The 19,278-nt window shown below is 43.4% G+C and overlaps 1 protein-coding gene across 1 annotated transcript in view; it reads right to left on the bottom strand.

Moving 5' to 3' along the window:
* Positions 1-19,067, bottom strand: part of LOC141148154 (uncharacterized) — a 29,931-nt gene extending 10,864 nt beyond the window's left edge. Inside the window, exons 1-3 of the mRNA XM_073635335.1 lie at positions 18,946-19,067; positions 7,610-7,901; positions 5,752-6,030 (exon numbers count right to left, since the gene is read on the bottom strand). Of these exons, the coding sequence (XP_073491436.1) occupies positions 5,752-6,030; positions 7,610-7,886 (556 nt within the window). The 5' untranslated portion in view covers positions 7,887-7,901; positions 18,946-19,067. The remainder of the gene's footprint in view (positions 1-5,751; positions 6,031-7,609; positions 7,902-18,945) is intronic.
* Between the last annotated feature and the right edge of the window lie 211 nt (positions 19,068-19,278).

Raw genomic sequence — 19,278 nt, 5'->3', positions numbered from 1 at the left:
TTTGTCCCTGGAAATAGAGCTTTCTCTTGGTGGTATTTAATTGCCTCTTTAACTGCTTGCCAACCTCCTCACATAAGAATACGGCGGCAGAGTGGCTCTCCTGTGCCGGATCACCTATCTAGTCCGTGATAGACATGTGCAATTAGTTTCGTTCTGAATTCATTTTTTTACCAAATTTGTTCATTTGGAAATATCCGGATTAACGAAAACCTGTTTAACAAATTTTTCCTAATATTCGTAATTTTGAATATTCAAAAATTCGTAAACTTGTATTTGGCTGTTAGTGATATAACAAATACGAATTTATCCGAAGTTACGAATTATCAGAAAAAAAACGAATGCCGTATCTAAACGATTTATGGCATTTTTATTATGATTTTTTTTTTTTTTACTTGTAATGGCGGTGATCTGTAACTTTTAGCAGAACTGCGACATTGCGGCGAACAGATCGGCGGTGGACAGATCGGACACCTAACTGACAATTTTGACACTTTTTTGGGAACCAGTGACATTATTACAGTAATCAGTGCAAAAAATATGCACTGTTACTGTACTAATGGCACTGGCAGGGAAGGGGTTATCATCAGGGGCGATGAAAGTGTTAAATGTGTTCCCTGCAGGTGTTTTTAAACTGTAGGGGGGATGGGCTGCCTGGCGAAACACACAGATCTGTCTTCCTGCATAGAAGAAAGACAGGATCTGTGTGATCTCCCCTGTCAGAACACAACAGAGATCTGCTTTGTTTACACAGGCAGATCCCTGTTCTGTCACTGCGGTGAATGATCGTGGGTGGCCAGCGGACATCGAGTCCGCCCCACCCTGCTGATTGTCTCCCCCCTGGCCAGTGGGCACGCGCCCACACAATAGACCGAGCCGACGTACAATGACGGCGATTTGCAGGAGCGAGCCGTCCTGCCGCAGTACAATGACGGCGATTTGCAGAAGCGAGCCGTCCTGCCGCAGTACAATGATGGCGATTTGCAGGAGCGAGCCGACCTGCTGCAGTACGATGACGGTGGCTGGACGGCAAGTGGTTAAATTAGTATCAGTGTCGGTGTATTTAAGGTAGGATAAAAAAAGCAAAATGCGCACTATAGTTTCTGGGCCGTACCACGGGTACATACAACTAATATATACATACAGTGGGGACGGAAAGTATTCAGACCCCCTTAAATTTTTCACTCTTTGTTATATTGCAGCCATTTGCTAAAATAATTTAAGTTCATTTTTTTCCTCATTAATGTACACACAGCACCCCATATTGTACACACAGTACCCCATATTGTACACACAGCACCCCATATTGTACACACAGCACCCCATATTGTACACACAGCACCCCATATTGTACACACAGCCCCCCATATTGTACACACAGCACCCCATATTGTACACACAGCACCCCATATTGTACACAGAGCCCCCCATATTGTACACACAGCACCTCATATTGTACACACAGCACCTCATATTGTACACACAGCACCCCATATTGTACACACATCACCCCATATTGACAGAAAAACACAGAATTGTTGACATTTTTGCAGATTTATTAAAAAAGAAAAACTGAAATATCACATGGTCCTAAGTATTCAGACCCTTTGCTGTGACACTCATATACAGTGGGGCAAAAAAGTATTTAGTCAGCCACCAATTGTACAAGTTCTCCCACCTAAAAAGATTAGAGAGGCCTGTAATTGTCATCATAGGTAGACCTCAACTATGAGAGACAAAATGTGGAAACAAATCCAGACAATCTCATTGTCTGATTTTTGAAAGAATTTATTTGCAAATTATGGTGGAAAATAAGTATTTACAAACAAGCAAGATTTCTGGCTCTCACATACCTATATCTTCTTCTTTAAGAGGCTCCTCTGTCCTCCACTCATTACCTGTATTAATAGCACCTGTTTGAACTTATTATCAGTACAAAAGACACCTGTCTACAACCTCAAACAGTCACACTCCAAACTCCACTAAGGTAAAGACCAAAGAGCTGTCGAAGGACACCAGAAACAAAATTGTAGACCTGCACCAGGCTGGGAAGACTGAATCTGCAATAGGCAAGCAGCTTGGTGTGAAGAAATCAACTGTGGGAGCAATAATTAGAAAATGGAAGACATACAAGACCACTGATAATCTCCCTCGATCTGGGGCTCCACGCAAGATCTCACCCCGTGGGGTCAAAATGATCACAAGAACGGTGAGCAAAAATCCCAGAACCACATAGGGGGACCTAGTGAATGACCTGCAGAGAGCTGGGACCAACGTAACAAAGGCTACCATCAGTAACACACTACGCCGCCAGGGACTCAGATCCTGCAGTGCCAGACGTGTCCCCCTGCTTAAGTCAGTACATGTCCAGGCCCGTCTGAGATTTGCTAGAGAGCATTTGGATGATCCAGAAGAGGATTGGGAGAATATCATATGGTCAGATGAAACCAAAGTAGAACTGTTTGGTAGAAACACAACTCGTCGTGTTTGGAGGAGAGAGAATGCTGAGTTGCAACCAAAGAACACCATACCTACTGTGAAGCATGGGGTGACAACATCATGCTTTGGGACTATTTATCTGCAAAGGGAACAGGACGACTGATCCCTGTACATGAAAAAATGAATGGGGCCATGTATTGTGATATTTTGAGTGCAAACCTCCTCCCATCAGCAAGGGCATTGAAGATGAAACGTGGCTGGGTCTTTCAGCATGACAATGATCCCAAACACACCGCCCGGGCAATGAAGGAGTGGCTTCGTAAGAAGCATTTCAAGGTCCTGGAGTGGCCTAGCCAGACTCCAGATCTCAACCCCATAGAAAACCTTTGGAGGGAGTTGAAAGTCCGTGTTGCCCAGCGACAGCCACAAAACATCACTGCTCTAGAGGAGATCTGCATGGAGGAATGGGCCAACATACCAGCAACAGTGTGTGACAACCTTGTGAAGACTTACAGAAAACGTTTGACCTCTGTCATTGCCAACAAAGATATATAACAAAGTATTGAGATGAGCTTTTGATATTGACAAAATACTTATTTTCCACCATAACTTGCAAATTCTTTCAAAAATCAGACAATGTGATTGTCTGGATTTGTTTCCACATTTTGTCAATTACAGGACTCTCTCATCTTTTTAAGTGGGAGAACTTGCACAATTGGTGGCTGACTAAATACTTTTTTGCCCCACTGTATTTAACTCAGGTGCTTTCCATTTCTTCTGATCATCCTTGAGATGGTTCTACACCTTCATATGAGTCCAGCTGTGTTTGATTATACTGATTATACCTGATTAGGAAAGTCACACACCTGTCTATATAAGACCTGAGGTCAAAGGAACTGCCTGAAGAGCTCAGAGATAGAATTGTGGCAAGGCAGAGATCTGGCCAAGGTTTCAAAAAAATTCTGCTGCACTTAAGGTTCCTAAGAGCACAGTGGCCTCCATAATCCTTAAATGGAAGACGTTTGGTATGACCAGAACCCTTCCTAGAGCATGCTGTCCAGCCAAACTGAGCTATCGGGGGAGAAGAGTCTTGGTGAGAGAGGTAAAGAAGAACCCAAAGATCACTGTGGCTGAGCTCCAGAGATGCAGTCGGGAGATGGGAGAAAGTTGTAGAAAGTCAACCATCACTGCAGCCCTCCACCAGTTGCGGCTTTATGGCAGAGTGGCCCGACGGAAGCCTCTTCTCAGTGCAAGACACATGAAAGCCTGCATGGAGTTTGCTAAACAAAAACCCAGAAGGACTCCAAGAGGGTGAGAAATAAGATTCTCTGGTCTGATGAGACCAAGATAGAACTTTTTGGCCTTAATTCTAAGCGGTATGTGTGAAGAAAACCAGGCAATGCTCATCACCTGTCCAATACAGTCCCAACAGTGAAGCATGGTGGTGGCAGCATCATGCTATGGGGGTGTTTTTCAGGTGCAGGGACAGGACAACTGGCTGCAATCGAGGGAAAGACGAATGCGGCCAAGTACAGGGATATCCTGGATGAAAACCTTCTCCAGAGTTCTTAGGACTTCAGACTGGGCCGAAGGTTTACCTTCCAACAAGACAATGACCCCAAGCACACAGCTAAAATAACGAAGGAGTGGCTTCACAACAACTCCGTGACTGTTCTTGAATGGCCCAGCCAGAGCCCTGACTTAAACCCAATTGAGCATCTCTGGAGAGATCTAAAAATGGCTGTCCACCAACGTTTACCATCCAACCTGACAGAACTGGAGAGGATCTCCAAGGAGGAATGGCAGAGGTTCCCCAAATCCAGGTGTATAAAACTTGTTGCACCTTTCCCAAAAAGACTCATGTCTGTATTAGATCAAAAGGGGGCTTCTACTAAATACTGAGCAAAGGGTCTGAATACTTAGGACCATGTGATATTTCAGTTTTACTTTTTTAATAAATCTGCAAAAATGTCAACAATTCTGTGTTTTTCTGTCAATATGGGGTGCTGTGTGTACAATATGGGGTGCTGTGTGAATATTAATGAGGAACAAAAATGAACTTAAATGATTTTAGCAAATGGCTGCAATATAACAAAGAGTGAAAAATTTAAGGGGGTTTGAATACTTTCCGTCCCCACTGTATGTTGTATCTCTGCAATCATCAGGAGCAGGAGAATTTATTTTGGTCTGTTCTTTGGTGGCAGGTTATGATAGTAGCAAGAAATATACAGCTACATTAAAAAAAATGTTTTTATTATTTTGGGACAGATTTCCTTAGACAATAAAAAAAAAATCAGGAGATATCCATTACCATTTACCACCAAATGCAAGCCCAATTTGTCCTGAAAAAAATGCGGTAAAATCCACCAGGATGCACAAAGCAGCTGTGATGATATGTACGGGTTTACTAACACATGTCAAAGTTGCAAAATTGGGTTTTCAGGCATTTTAGTGCCAGAAATAGCCTTTCATGCCCCGTACACACAGTCGGACATTCCAACAACAAAATCCATTGATTTTTTCCGACGTATGTTGGTTTAAACTTGTCTTGCATACACACGGTCACACAAAGTTGTCGGAAAATCCGATCATTCTTTACGCGGTGACGTAAAACACGTACGTCGGGACTATAAACGGGGCAGTAGCCAATAGCTTTCATCTCTTAATTTATTCTGAGCATGCGTGGCACTTTGTGCGTCAAATTTGTGTACACACGATCAGAATTTCCGACAACGGATTTTGTTTTCGGAAAATTTTATAGCCTGCTCTCAAACTTTGTGTGTCGGAAATTCCTATGGAAATTGTGTGATGGAGCCTACACATGGTTGGAATTTCCGACAACAAGGTCCTATCACACATTTTCCGTCGGAAAATCCTATCGTGTGTACAGGGCATAAATAGCAACTGAAAAGCACCTCCCGTTCCTTTTAGAGCATTTTTTCACACTGGGGCGGTGCGCTTGCGGGAAAGTCCTGCAAGCAGCACCTTTGGGGCGGTTTGGGAGCGCTGTATTTAGCGCTCCCAAAATGCCCCTGCCCATTGAAATTAACAGACTTCTTTGGGGTTAAAAGCAACCCGCTAGTGGCCAAAAAGCGCAGCTTAAACAGGGGTAAAGTGCTGCTGAAACGGGCGGTGCTTTAGCGCTAACGTGGCCACAGCCTCAGTGCGAAAGGGGTCTTAGGCACAAAGGGATTAAATTGACATGAGTTGAGTCAAAAGAGTCAAACCACTCTTGCCACGTGTTTTTTTTTCCAATCACAACTACCAGACATATTTTGGAAAATATCTATTATATGATATATTTTTTTGGTTTACCTGAACTGATACCTGGACTGATACCCAATGCTTCTTCCATAAATTGCTTTAGTAGATATATTTTGCTTTCTATGGAGCAATAGGTCTCTTGAGAACTGGAAGGCGGACTCCACCTTGGATCAGATCCGGTCAAATTTGCAGCTTCCTTCTCCATCTCGCTGATGAGAATAAGATCACGTGCGCACGCCTTGATGAGGGGCTGTTCAATCAAAATTCTTCTCTTGAACCCCTCACTGCTGTCTTCCAGGTCATCCACCACCACAACAACATTGCTGTTACCTAAATAAGGTAACAGTAACACTGCTTATTATTGTTAAACACTTACATTTTTATACCTACACACTTAATGCATGATAAAGGATTCCCAGAGCACTATAGGTTTTCTAAAGAGTGCAGGTATCTCCTATCAGGCACTGTTTTTCTATTGAACCATGGACGAGGAGGGGAAGGAGTCACAGGCTTTTTGGATTTTTTTCTTATTTATTTTACCTTTTATTTTTTATTTTTACACTGTTCCTTTAAAAAAAAAAAAATGTGTCACTTTTATTCCTATTACAAGGAATGTAAACATCCCATGTAATAGAAAAAAAACATGACAGGACCTCTTAAATGTGAGATCTGGGGTCAAAAAGACCTCACATCTCATATTTACACTAAAATACAATAAAACAAAAAAGAATTAAATGTAATTTAAAAAAAAATGTCCCTTTACGAGCTATGGGCGGAAGTGACATGGAGATGGGTGGGGGCCATCTTCCCCTCACTCGTCTCCATACCTCCATGAGAAGGACCTGATCGACTCCGCCGCTACCGACGGCTCCGGTAAGCGGCGGAGGGCAACAGAGCGCGGCGGGAGGGGGGCGCCTCTCCCTTCACTGATAAAAGTGATCTTGTGGTGAATCCCCTGAAGAGGAGGATACTGGGGTTATGGTAGCTAGCTGCTGCCATAACAATGATTTTCCTCTTCAAAGTAGCAACATAAAATGATGACGAGGGGTCCGTAAGTGGTTAATGAATTTCGACAAATTGGTTAATTCGGGAAATCTCCAAATTAACAAAAATTAACAAAAACCTGTTTAACAATTTTTTCCTAATATATTCGTAAATTGGAATATTTGAAAATTCAAAAATTTGAAAATTCAAAAATTTGAAAATTCAAAAATTTGGAAATTCAAAAATTCGGAAACCCGAAAATTTGAAAATCTGAAATAATAACTAATAATAACTATTACTAACTATTAAATTATAGGTATTGGAATTTCCTTTCAAATTTGGCAGTTAGTGAACATAACAAATACAAATTTATCCGAAGTTACAAATTTTCCAAAATAACGAATGCCGTATCTAAACGAATGGAACATAACAAATTAATAATAATAAATGACACTAACAACAATAAAATTGTGTTAATATTATTATTTATTATTAATTTGCTTTGTTCCATTTGTTTAGATGCGCCATTCCTTATTTCGGATAATTCGTAACTTCAGATAAATTTTGTATTTGTTACGCTCACTAACAGACAAATTTGAAAGCGAATTCCATTACCTATAATTTAACAGTTAGTTATTATTAGTTAGTTACTCTTTCAAATTTTTGGATTTTATTTTTTATTTTCGGATTTTCGAATTTATGAATATACAAATTTTTTGAATTTACGAATTTTCGAATTTACAAATTTTTGAATTTACGAATTTATAAATGTACGAATTTACGAACTGCGATCATAACGAATGACCCAAAAAACGAAAAAAAAACAAAAAACGAATGAAACGAAAATGAATACATTTTTCGGCAGTGCACATGTCTACTTAGCATTACACTCGTCTTCTAAATAATAATAAAAAAAATCTCTCACCTAGTTGACTTGCCAAGTCTTTCAGCTCTTCATCATAGAGGGAATCAGTGACATCGGTAATGTTCAGACGACCTCTCTTCCTGGTATGGTATAAGATGGCGAATTGGCACTGAGCCAAAGCATCCGTGATGGACCGGGAATTATTACTGATATATACAGGAAAAGTATATTGTATCAAAGCTAGAAACATGACTTGCTGAAGCACATGAATCAGCCATTTATAATTGTCCTGTCCTTCTCGCGAGAAAATCCCAACTGTGAGTTTTTGAAGGGCCATTGTCCTATGTGTCTCCTAGAAAAAGGCATCAAACAAGTGACATAATGTGTACATTGTTACACATTGGTCATAACAATTGTGGTTTGAGGTAATGTAGAAAGAGATACAGTAAACTAAAGAGGAAGTAAACTCTGCTTTTTTTTGCTTTTTTCTTACCTGCAAAGTAGGGGCAGAATGCGATGGTATGCATCGTATACCAGCACATTAAGTGACACTTACCTGAAAACGAAGCCCTGGTCGTCCCCGCTGGAGGCCGCATCCATCTTCGCCCATCTTCCTTCCGGGTCTGCTAACTCTGGCTCTGTGACTGGCCGGAGGCGCGTGACGTCACTCCCGCTCATGTGCGTGGGAGCCGCCAGTCGCGGCACAAGGCTCTGAAGAAATGGCACTGCCGGCGTTCCTTCAAAGAGCATGCGCCGATGATGTAATTGGCGCAGTGTACAGTAAATATCTCCTAAACAGTGCAAGTTTAGGAGATATTTACAGTACCTATAGGTAAGCCTCATTATAGGCTTACCTGTAGGTACAAACATTCGAGGGAAGTTTACTTCCTCTTTAAAGTGGTAGTAAAGTCTTCTTTTTGACTTGTATATAATAAGGCTTACCAGTGAATATCTCCTAAATGTGCATGGTTTAGGAGATATTCACACTGCAAGGGACAGCATACCTACTCCGTCCTTTCAGAGTTCCATGTCGCAGACGTGACTCCTGCACGCTAGTGATGTCATTGCAGCTCAGCCAATCAGATGGCTGGAGCACTCTAACCCGGAAGGAAGACCGGTTGATGATGGAAGGCCTGTCAGTGGTGACAGCATGCCACTGGAGGGCTTCATTCTAAGGTAAGGATTTCATAATGTGTATGCGACACATACTAGCACATTATGCCAGGTTTAAAAAAAAATGTGCAGTTTACTACCGCTTAAAGGGGCAGGTCTTTAATGCTGCACATTGGTCCACCATGTAAGGACATGTCACCCTTCTTAGCGACATTCTCTTGAGCCCATTGGAACTGGCTTGCAGGAGATAACATCAGAAAGGTCATTTTTGGTGTTTAACACTATGGAGTCATCTGATACTCGATATTTGTGCTTTTATTAATCCCTCTAATTGCTGCACATACAAGGGATAGGAAGGCACAGTGCCAGGTGGATCAGGCACAGTTTACCCTATTTAATTCTCAATTGATTATTTTTGTAATTGATTCCACCTTTGGCAAAATGTCAAAAATAAACCTCAAATTTCATCATGAGATTTATTAAGGCAAAATTTACTTAAAGTGGATATAAAGCCTAAACATTTTTTTTTCATAAAACATTCCTTGCATTAAGGTTAAAAATGTTTAGGTAACAGTATCCCCTCACCCCCCCTTTACTTACCTAAGCCCTCATTTGATCCAGTGCAACTTTATCTCCTGTCATTTCTTGATCTCCCGGACTTTGCTTGACAATCTGTGACAGACCCAAACAGCCTACTGACTATGGGCCCTGGCTTTAAGGTAGCACTACTCTTTGGGAGGTGTGTGCCTGGGGGACCATTGGAGTGATTTTGCTTTGGATTCAAGTCCATATCTCCCTCAAAACACACAGACTCGGGGGAACTGGAGTACCGAGGTACATATTTGGGGGCCTCTATGCTCAAACCAGAAATGACTTCTTTAGACTGTGAGACTGAGAGCAGATGTTAATATGATCAGCTCAAAGCAACCTGATTTTGGGGTTTCCTGATATAATCTGTGGTGTAACGTGTTAAATGTCTTTGTCCTGTTGTGTGCCTCCTAGGTGTGAATTACGATTGGTAATTGAGTTAATTGAGTCACCTATTGTTTCTGTCTGTTGGCTAATTTTGCTAACTTTTGGAGGTTCCTACATGATGGGAGTAGTCTGGTGCCAACTCTACCTTGTTATCTAACCTTTGTGTGATGTTTTGGGTAATATTTGTTTTTTTTGTTCATGTGGTGACTGACCTACTTTTAAAGTGTATAAAAAACGGTATGTCTGTTCAATAAACAGTTATTGCTTTGGAGTTTACCTTAACACCTTGTCTGTGTATGATACTTGAGGGGGAAAGGGCTGGCATTAGCATTAGTTGTCTGCTGGAACAGTTTGGAGAGCAGGAGGCACTGTTTGGTGGAAGCACCCAGGCTCAGGTGCCAGGTGTTCCGTCACACAATCAAAGCCAATGACCAGGGGGCAGGGGGTGGCTTTCTATGGGGGTATTTGGTTGAGGGGAGAAGCCAGGAGCTCCAGTGGAGTAGGGGGTTCAGGGCCACTCTGTTCAATTCTTCTGCTCAGAGCAGGCAAGTATTAACCTATTTGTAATTTTTATTTTAAGAGCATTTACAACCACTTTAAAAATGATCTATATTTGGTAAAACTTCCCCATGTTGCTTTAAAATCTCAGTGATAATCTGCAACCCACCCCTAACAACCAGCCATTAAATGGTCACCCTCCCTCCTGCTTGGTCTTTATTAGCCAGGCTTCCTGTGTGTACTTTTTGGGGATACATGGATTGATTTGCACGAAAAATATTTTTTGCCAAAATGTTCAATTTTATCATCTTAGAAATATTATGAAAATAAGCCTTTAAATGATAAGTTCACCTTTTTGGAACATGTTACATATTTAGGGTGGAACATGTAACATGTTCCAGCAGCTGCAGCCACCCCCCCTCCCCAGTAACAGCAGGTGGGCATCTTCTCCGGGCATCCACTGTCAATGTTTGCCCAGCCACATCATTTATTCACAGTCCTGTGAATGGGAAACTACAAGTCTTTGCGGCTGTTGGCTTGTAGTTTCAATGAACTGCTGTTGAGTGCTCTGGTAGATCCTTCATTTTTCCGGTCAGTGTGTATGTGTCTGCTCATATGAGGTGCAGTGGTGGCTTGTCCTCAATAATCTGGAAGGACTGCAAACCAAGGCCACCCCCCCGGAGACAGACATGAATGCAGGGAACACCAGCAATACACCCCCCCCCATGGGAGAGACGGACAGCCTCCTTAACCCTACCTCTGATCTCCCCTCCTCCTCCCTCCCCTGTCCGATCCAGGGAGTGCTGGATGCTGGGTGGCTGAGATGCTGTAGGTGAGCCATCCCTGGAGTCACAGCAGGGCTGGTGGGTTGGTCCGTTGGGCTTCCCGTGCTTCTCGGGCTGTGAGTCTCCTCCCTCCTCCTTGGCCAATAAGATCACTTCTCTTTTCAGCCAATTGGGAAACAGGTCTCACAACAAGCTTCCTGATTGGCTGGGAGGAGAATCAGTGTGACAATGGCAAATACTGTCACACTGGCGAGGTGACTGCAGGATTCCCGCATGGTACCTGTGATCTGCTGATCACAGGTGCAATGCTTTCCAGGCTTCAAGTAAAAAAATACAATAAATGCACATTTTTTTAACTGCAAAAATAGGTGCATTTATTATTTTTTTTTAAATGGCGAACTTCACTACCAGTTTGGACCTGATGCTGGGGGGGGGGGGGTTACACACATTTCAAGTGGTAACTCTCTGGTAACTACACTGATCTTCCCTGCAACACAAAAAGTCGCTCTACCTGTCTGCGATTTCCCACCTGACTCTTCATACCCTCTCGTAACTGCAAAGACTCCGAGGGTGAGGGTTTAGGCTGGTCACTCCTTGCGCAAAGTGTCACGCCGGCAACAAGTGTTTGGCGCTTGTACACGGGCACTTTAACCAAGGCACAGCTACAAAAAAGTACAGACATTATTGTTCAACAGCTATTTTGCAGGAAGTTCCTCTTCATTCTCTAACTTTCCTCAGCCTTCCTTCTATTCCGCTCTCCCCACCCTCCAACATGATCACACTAATCTTTGTTATAACGTCCTCTCTCATCAAACTCTCATTTCTTTATCCCACCTCTCCAGCCCCCAACCTGTACACATCTCCCTCTCTTCTTCCCACTCAATATTACGCCACTTACCACTCCCTGCTCTTTCTAAGCCCTCACAGTATCACCTCTTCCATTCCACCACAGCATCTGCCCTCCCATAAATCCCACTCCCACCTTACCACCCTCACCCTCCTACTACACCTAATGGTGGGGACATTGCACCAAACCCCGGCCCTCCCACACCCAATTCCCAACACCAAATGCGTTGGGAACTTTCCCAACGCCAAAATTGCCGATCTACCTCCTCCAACAGTAGTCGTAACTTCAACCTTCTCATCCCAATTCCCCTGATTCCACAAGTCGGCCCCCCTCTTTCATGTGCCCTCTGGAATGCCCGCTCGGTCTTCAACAAACTAACTTCTGTCAATGACCTTTTCTTCTCCAAATCCCTTAATCTATTTGCTATAACCGAAACCTGGCTCCAGGAATTTGACACTACCTCTCCAGCTGCCCTGTCCCACAAAGGCCTCCTCTGGACTCACTCCACCAGACCCAGTGGATGAAAAGGAGGTGGTGTCGGACTTCTCCTCTCCCCACAATGCACCTACCAGGTACTTCCCACACCTCCCTCTCTTTCCCCCTGCTCTTTCGAAATGCACTGCATTCGTCTTTTCTCTCCAGCTTGTCTGAGGGTCCCAGTCATTTATCGGCCTCCTGGACCAGTGTCACGCTTTCTGGATGACTTCTCTGCATGGCTACCCTATTTTCTCTCATCTGAAGTGCCTGCCATCATCCTAGGTGACTTTAACATTCCAATCAATGTTAATACTGCTACAACTTCTCAACTACTAAACCTAACCTCCTCTTTTAACCTAACACAATGGACACAACCACCACTCACTCCAATGGCAACACTCCTGACCTCGTATTCTCCCATCGCTGCACTCCCTGCAACCTCTCTAACACCCCCTTTCCTCTCTCTGATCACAACCTTATCTGTTTTACACTCTCCTTGTCTACATCCCATGCTGCCAACCCACAAACCACTACCCGCAGAAACCTTCGCAGCCTTAACCTTTCCCTTCTTCACTCTGCTACTGATGCCTTTATGACAAAATTGCACACCTGTCCTGCCCAGACCTAACCACTTCCATCTACAACACCACGTTGTCATCCTCCCTAGACATACTTGCTCCTCTTTCTACACGCAGAACCAGGCCCCATCTGCCACAACCCTGGCAAACAGACGACACCAGAAGTCTCAAGAGACACAGCCGTGCTCTTGAGCGAGCATGGCGTAAATCTAAATCCCTGCAAGACTTTACCCTCTACAAATCTGCCCTTCTCAAATACAACTTCTGCCTCCACACTGCTAAACAAACCTATTACAACACTATCATCAAAACCCTCTCATCCAAACCTCATCAACTCTTTTCTACCCTTAATTTCTTACTTCACCCCCCTCTGCCCCCACCCACCAACTTGCTTACCGCTCAACAAATTGCCAACCATTTTAATAGAAAAATCGGCACAATTCGCAAGGAGATATCCAGCATTCAAACTCCTCTCCTACCCAACACATCAGGTCCAACGCCACACTCAATACTCTCCTCCTTTTGTCCAGTTACCATAGATGAAGTTGATAAACTCCTCTCCATGGCCCACCTCACTACATGTCCCCTGGACCCTGTCCCCTCTCAATTACTGCGACCACCTTCCCACTCTATCCTCAACTCCCTAACCCACATCTTCAACCTCTCCCTCTCCTCCGGCACCTTTCCTTCCCTGCTCAAACATGCTCTGGTTATCCCCATACTCAAAAATTCTTCACTAGACCCCACCTGTTTGAATAACTTAAGAACCATCTCCCTGCTCCCGTTTGCCTCCAAGCTCATAGAGCGCCTTGTCCATGACCGAATGAGTTGCTACCTTACAGACAACAACCTTCTTGACCACCTACAGTCTGGCTACCGCCCACAACATTCTACTGAAACTGCCCTACTAAAACTAACCAATGACCTACTAACTGCTAAAACCAATGGGCACTACTCCATACTCATACTTTTAGACCTCTCTGCTGCCTTTGACACAGTTGACCACCTGCTCCTCCTCAGCAAATTACACTTTCTTGGCCTCCGTGATTCTGCTTTATCCTGGTTCTCCTCCTACCTATCTCAGCACGCTTTCAGTGTCACTTACAACTCCATATCCTCCACTCCCCTTCCTCTTTCTGTTGGGGTACCCCAAGGCTCTGTCCTTGGGCCTCTCCTATTCTCACTCTATACCTCTTCCCTGGGCCAGTTGATAACCTCTCATGGCTTCCAATACCACCTCTATGCCGATGACACCCAGATCTATCTCTCCACTCCTCAACTCACCCCCTCGATCACCTCACGGATCTCAAACTTACTGAATGACATATCGATATGAATGTCACGCCACTTCCTCAAACTGAACTTGTTATATTTCCTCCTTCATGGTCCCCCCATGTGACTTCATCATTAATATCAACAACACAACCATTGGTCCCTCCACACATGCCAGGGTGCTGGGTGTAATCCTTGACTCTGACCTCTCCTTCAGCCCCCATATCCAATCGCTGGTCTATTATGAATTCTGTTGCTAGACTAATACACCTCACTAACCAATCCATGACTGCTGCTCCTCTCTGCCAATCCCTTCACTGGCTTCCCCTACCCCACCACATAAAATTCAAAATGCTAACCATAACCTACAAGGCCATTCACAACATCGCCCCATCTACATCTCCAACCTTATCTGCAGATATCGCCCAAATCGTCCCCTCCGCTCCTCCCATGACCTCCCGCTCTCTAGCTCCCTTGTTACCACTTCCCATGCTCGCCTTTAGGACTTCCCCAGAGCCTCTCCCATCCTCTGGAACTCCCTGCCCCAGTATGTCCGATCAGCCCCTACCCTGTCCACCTTTAGGAGATCTCTGAAAAACTCATTTATTCAGGGAAGCCTATCCCACACCCACCTAACAACCCCCGTCCCCGAGCCACCCCCATCAAATCATTCTCTGCAGCTATTACCTTTTGTACCCCCACCCCCTCCCTTTAGAATGTAAGCTCTACGAGCCGGGCCCTCCTGTACCTTTTGTATTGAACTGTACTGTAATTGTGTTGTCCCCCTTATACATTGTAAAGCGCTGCGTAAACTGTTGGTGCTATATAAATCGTGAATAATAGTAATAATAATAATTTCAAGTGGCTGCCACCACTGGGTTTGTGTGTAAATCTGACAAGTAGACTCCTGCCTGTCAGATGGAAGCACTCAGGCATTGCTTCCACACCCCGGTAACTTCACCCTACCTGCGCACATCCCGGGCCCATCCCGGGCCAAACTTGCCCATCTGCGGGCCCAGGCATAGCGGGTTTGTCCCTACAGGACCTAAGATTATGTGCTGAGTGTCCCCAAATTGTCCTTTTATGCCTCCTATGATTGCCTGCAGTCTGGTTTCTGGTCTAATGGTGTCTGCCTGACTCCCTGAACTATTATCAATTGAAATATATCCTGGGAAGGCTCTGATATTCATTTGGACAGCAACCCCTGAGGAAGCCCCATTGTAGGGCGAAACATGTTGGGAACCACACCATTGTACTGTACCTTTAAGGCCTGTACCGTATGAGTCTTTTCTAAATATAACTACATTGTTTTTATGTATTAATAAAATTGACATTTTTTGACTCTTTTTTTTTCTAATGATTTATTATGCATCTTAAAAATCCCACAAATTTCTAATATACAAATGTGTTTGTTTCCAGGTCAGCTTCCCGATGTCCATAACCAGCAAGAGACAGTCACTCATATACAGCAAGAGACAGGCCCCAATATCAAGCAAGAGACAGTCCCCATAAACAGCAAGAGACAGTCCTCCATATCCAGCAAGAGACAGTCCTCCATATCCAGCAAGAGACAGTCCTCCATATCCAGCAAGAGACAGTCCTCCATATCCAGCAAGAGACAGTCCTCCATATCCAGCAAGAGACAGTCCTCCATATACAGCAAGAGACAGTCCTCCATATACAGCAAGAGACAGTCACCCATATCCAGCAAGAGACAGTCCTCCATATACAGCAAGAGACAGTTACCCATATACAGCAAGAGACAGGCCCCATATACAGCAAGAGACAGCTCCCATATACAGCAAAAGACAGGTACCCATATACAGCAATAAACATCCTCCATATACAGCAATAGACAGTCCCCATATACAGCAAGAGACAGAAGGTCACCCAGATCCAGCACGAGACAGTCACCCATAGACAGCAAGAAACAGTCCCCAATATCAAGCAAGAGACGGTCCCCAATATCAAGCAAGAGACAGGCCCCCATATACAGAAAGAGACAGGCCCCAATATCAAGCAAGAGACAGTCACCCATATACAGCAAGAGACAGCCCACGTATACAGTAAGAGACATCCCACATATACAGCAAGAGACAGTCCACATATACAGCAAGAGACATCCCACATATACAGCAAGAGACAGCCCTCATATACTGCAAGAGAGAGTCCCCATATCCAACAAGAGACAGTCACCCATATCCAGTAAGAGACAGTCACCCATATACAGCAAGAGACAGCCCCCATATACAGAAAGAGACAGCCCCCATATACAGCAAGAGACGGGCCCAAATATCAAGCAAGAGACAGCCCCCATATGCAGCAAGAGACAGTCACCCATATCCAGCACGAGACAGTCACCCATATATAGCAAGTGACAGTCCCCAATATCAAGCAAGAGATAGTCACCCATATCCAGAAATAGACAGCCCCCATATACAGCAAGAGTACAACAGGCCCCATATACAATAAGAGACAGGCCCCATATACAGCACAAGACAGTCCTCCATATCCAGCAAGAGATAGTCACCCATATACAGCAAGAGACAGTCCTCATATACAGCAAAAGACACCCTCCATATATAGCAAGAGACAGCCCCCAATATCAAGCAAGAGACAGTCACCCATATAAAGCAAGAGATAGTTACTCATATACAGTAAAAGACCGTCACCATATACAGCAAGAGTACAACAGGCCCCATATCCAGCAAGATACAGTTACTCATATACAGCAAGAGACAGGTACCCATATACAGCAAGAGACAACCTCCATATACAGCAAGAGACAGGTACCCATATACAACAAGAGACAGTTACCCATATACAGCAAGAGACAGGTACCCATATACAGCAAGAGACATCCTTCATATACAGCAAGAGACAGTTACCCATATAGAGCAAGAGACAGGCCCCATATACAGCAAGAGTACAACAGGCCCCATATAGAGCAAGAGACAGGCCCCATATACAGCAAGAGAAAGCCCCCATATACAGCAAGAGACAGCCCCTATATACTGCAAGAGACAGCCCTCCATATCTAGCAAGCGACAGTCCTCCATATCCAGCAAGAGACAGTCACCATATACAGCAAGAGAAAGTCCGCAATACCCAGCAAGAGACAGTCCCCAATGTCCAGCAAGTGACAGCCCGCATATACAGCAAGAGACAGGCCCCAATATCAAGCAAGAGACAGTCACCATATACAGCAAGAGACAGGCCCCAATATCAAGCAAGAGACAATCACCCATATCCAGCAAGAGACAGTCCTCTATATACAGCAAGAGACAGTCCTCCATATACAGCAATAGACAGGCCCCGTATACAGCAAGAGGCAGACAGTCACCCATATCCATATATACGTTATATATACATTATATGTCGGGCTAATGTGCAATGTATCTATTCTACATGAACCTGCTTTCTGTGACCACCATATCACCATTATTATTGTGAATATTTTTTCCTGTATTTTTTAATCTTGAATTTGTTAAAATAAAATATTAGTTATATACTTTTTAAACAATAGCTCTTTCTGGATTTTTTTTGGCACCTTGAAAATACCTGTAACTCCTCTATCTTGATCTACCTATATGTTTGGGATGAGGTGCCATTTGATTGGGTGTTTCACCATTAATCAGACCAACTCTCTGTCTATATCTATATAATGTTTGGAGGTAATTTTCTAGCAAAAAATATGGATTTTTACTTGTAAACAATGAATGCCAGAACTAGGCCTGGTCCTTAAGTGGTTAACCCCACACCCTTCAAATCAATCTAATTATTTTGCCCTTGCCTCCAAAAACATTTAGCCTAAATTATAATATTTTACTGCACTGACCATCGTTTCAATCACTTAATTTTCCCCGAATTTATTAATAATAAAATCTCAAACAATAAAGGCAAGTGTTTTTTATCTAGTTAGTGTCAGCATTGCTTCAATCTCTGTCTTGACAAACTCAAGTTTTCTTCAAAATCAACTGAACCGAGACAACATTCTAGAGCAGAAAGAATGTAAATCACCCGACGCACTTGGGGCGTGTCTTCTAAAACAGTTTCACTTTTGAGTTGAGTCGCCTTAAATTTCCTGCATTTGCTTCTGTTGCAAGTTACATTGCTGACGTGATACATTTTTTAATGATTTGAAGTCTGCCAATACAATATCATCACAATAAAATAAAAGCAAGTGTTTTAAAAACAAATGTCCTTGACCCAGCAAAGCAAATCTTATCAGGAAAGAAAAATAAACTTTTCATTGGAAGACACCAAACGTCAGTCTGCTGCCTGTTGTGGAACCAAGAGAACAAAGTGAATGAATATATCAAAACACTGATCCCAAGGGCATGCTGGGATCTGTTGTATCTCAGCAAAGCTTGCCCTTGCCATATACTGGAGGCTCTCAAGTGGGATTTACTGTATGTTAGGAGATCACGTTGAAAAAAAAAGTTTTCATTTTCATTCTAAGTAACATTTAACCCTTCCATTGATATAGTGTAAGCAGATCGGTAAGCTCTGGATTAGCTAATACAGGTAATCAGTTTTTGTGCTTGTCTATCCCTTAACAAAAACAGAATAATCTCCCCTAAATCCCCCCTATATCACCCCTATATCTCCCTTATACCTGTCCTTTATCTCCCCTATACCTCCCCTATATCACCCCTATATCTCCCCTATTCCTGTACCTGTACTTTATCTCCCCTATACCTCCCCTTTATCTCCCCTATACCTGTCCTTTATCTCCCATATACCGCACCTATATCACTCCTATATCTCCTCTATACCTGTACTTTCTCTCCCCTATACCTCCCCTATATTACTCCTATATCTCCCCTATATCCCTCACACAGACATTACCTGACGTGTGCCTCTGCAGCATTGATCTTTGCTCTCTCCTCTCACATGCTAGAAAACAACAGGAAGAGAAAATACAATTTTTTTTTTCTAGGTGTGGTGACACGCGGGAGATCGAAGCTTACTTTATGACAGATAATTACTTATCACGAGATAGAAAATTGAAGGAGTGCAGAATTGTAACTACATGATGTGTGAGTTACAGTATCTCACAAAAGTGAGTACACCCCTCAGTTACATTTATGTAAATATTTTCTTCTATCTTTTCATGTGACAACACTGAAGAAATGACACTTGTCTACAATGTAAAGTAGTGAGTGTACAGCTTGTATAACA

Source organism: Aquarana catesbeiana, linkage group LG06, assembly GCF_042186555.1.
Source record: "Aquarana catesbeiana isolate 2022-GZ linkage group LG06, ASM4218655v1, whole genome shotgun sequence".
NCBI classification, from domain to species: Eukaryota; Metazoa; Chordata; class Amphibia; order Anura; family Ranidae; genus Aquarana; species Aquarana catesbeiana.
This window is presented reverse-complemented; position numbering and strand designations above follow the sequence as displayed.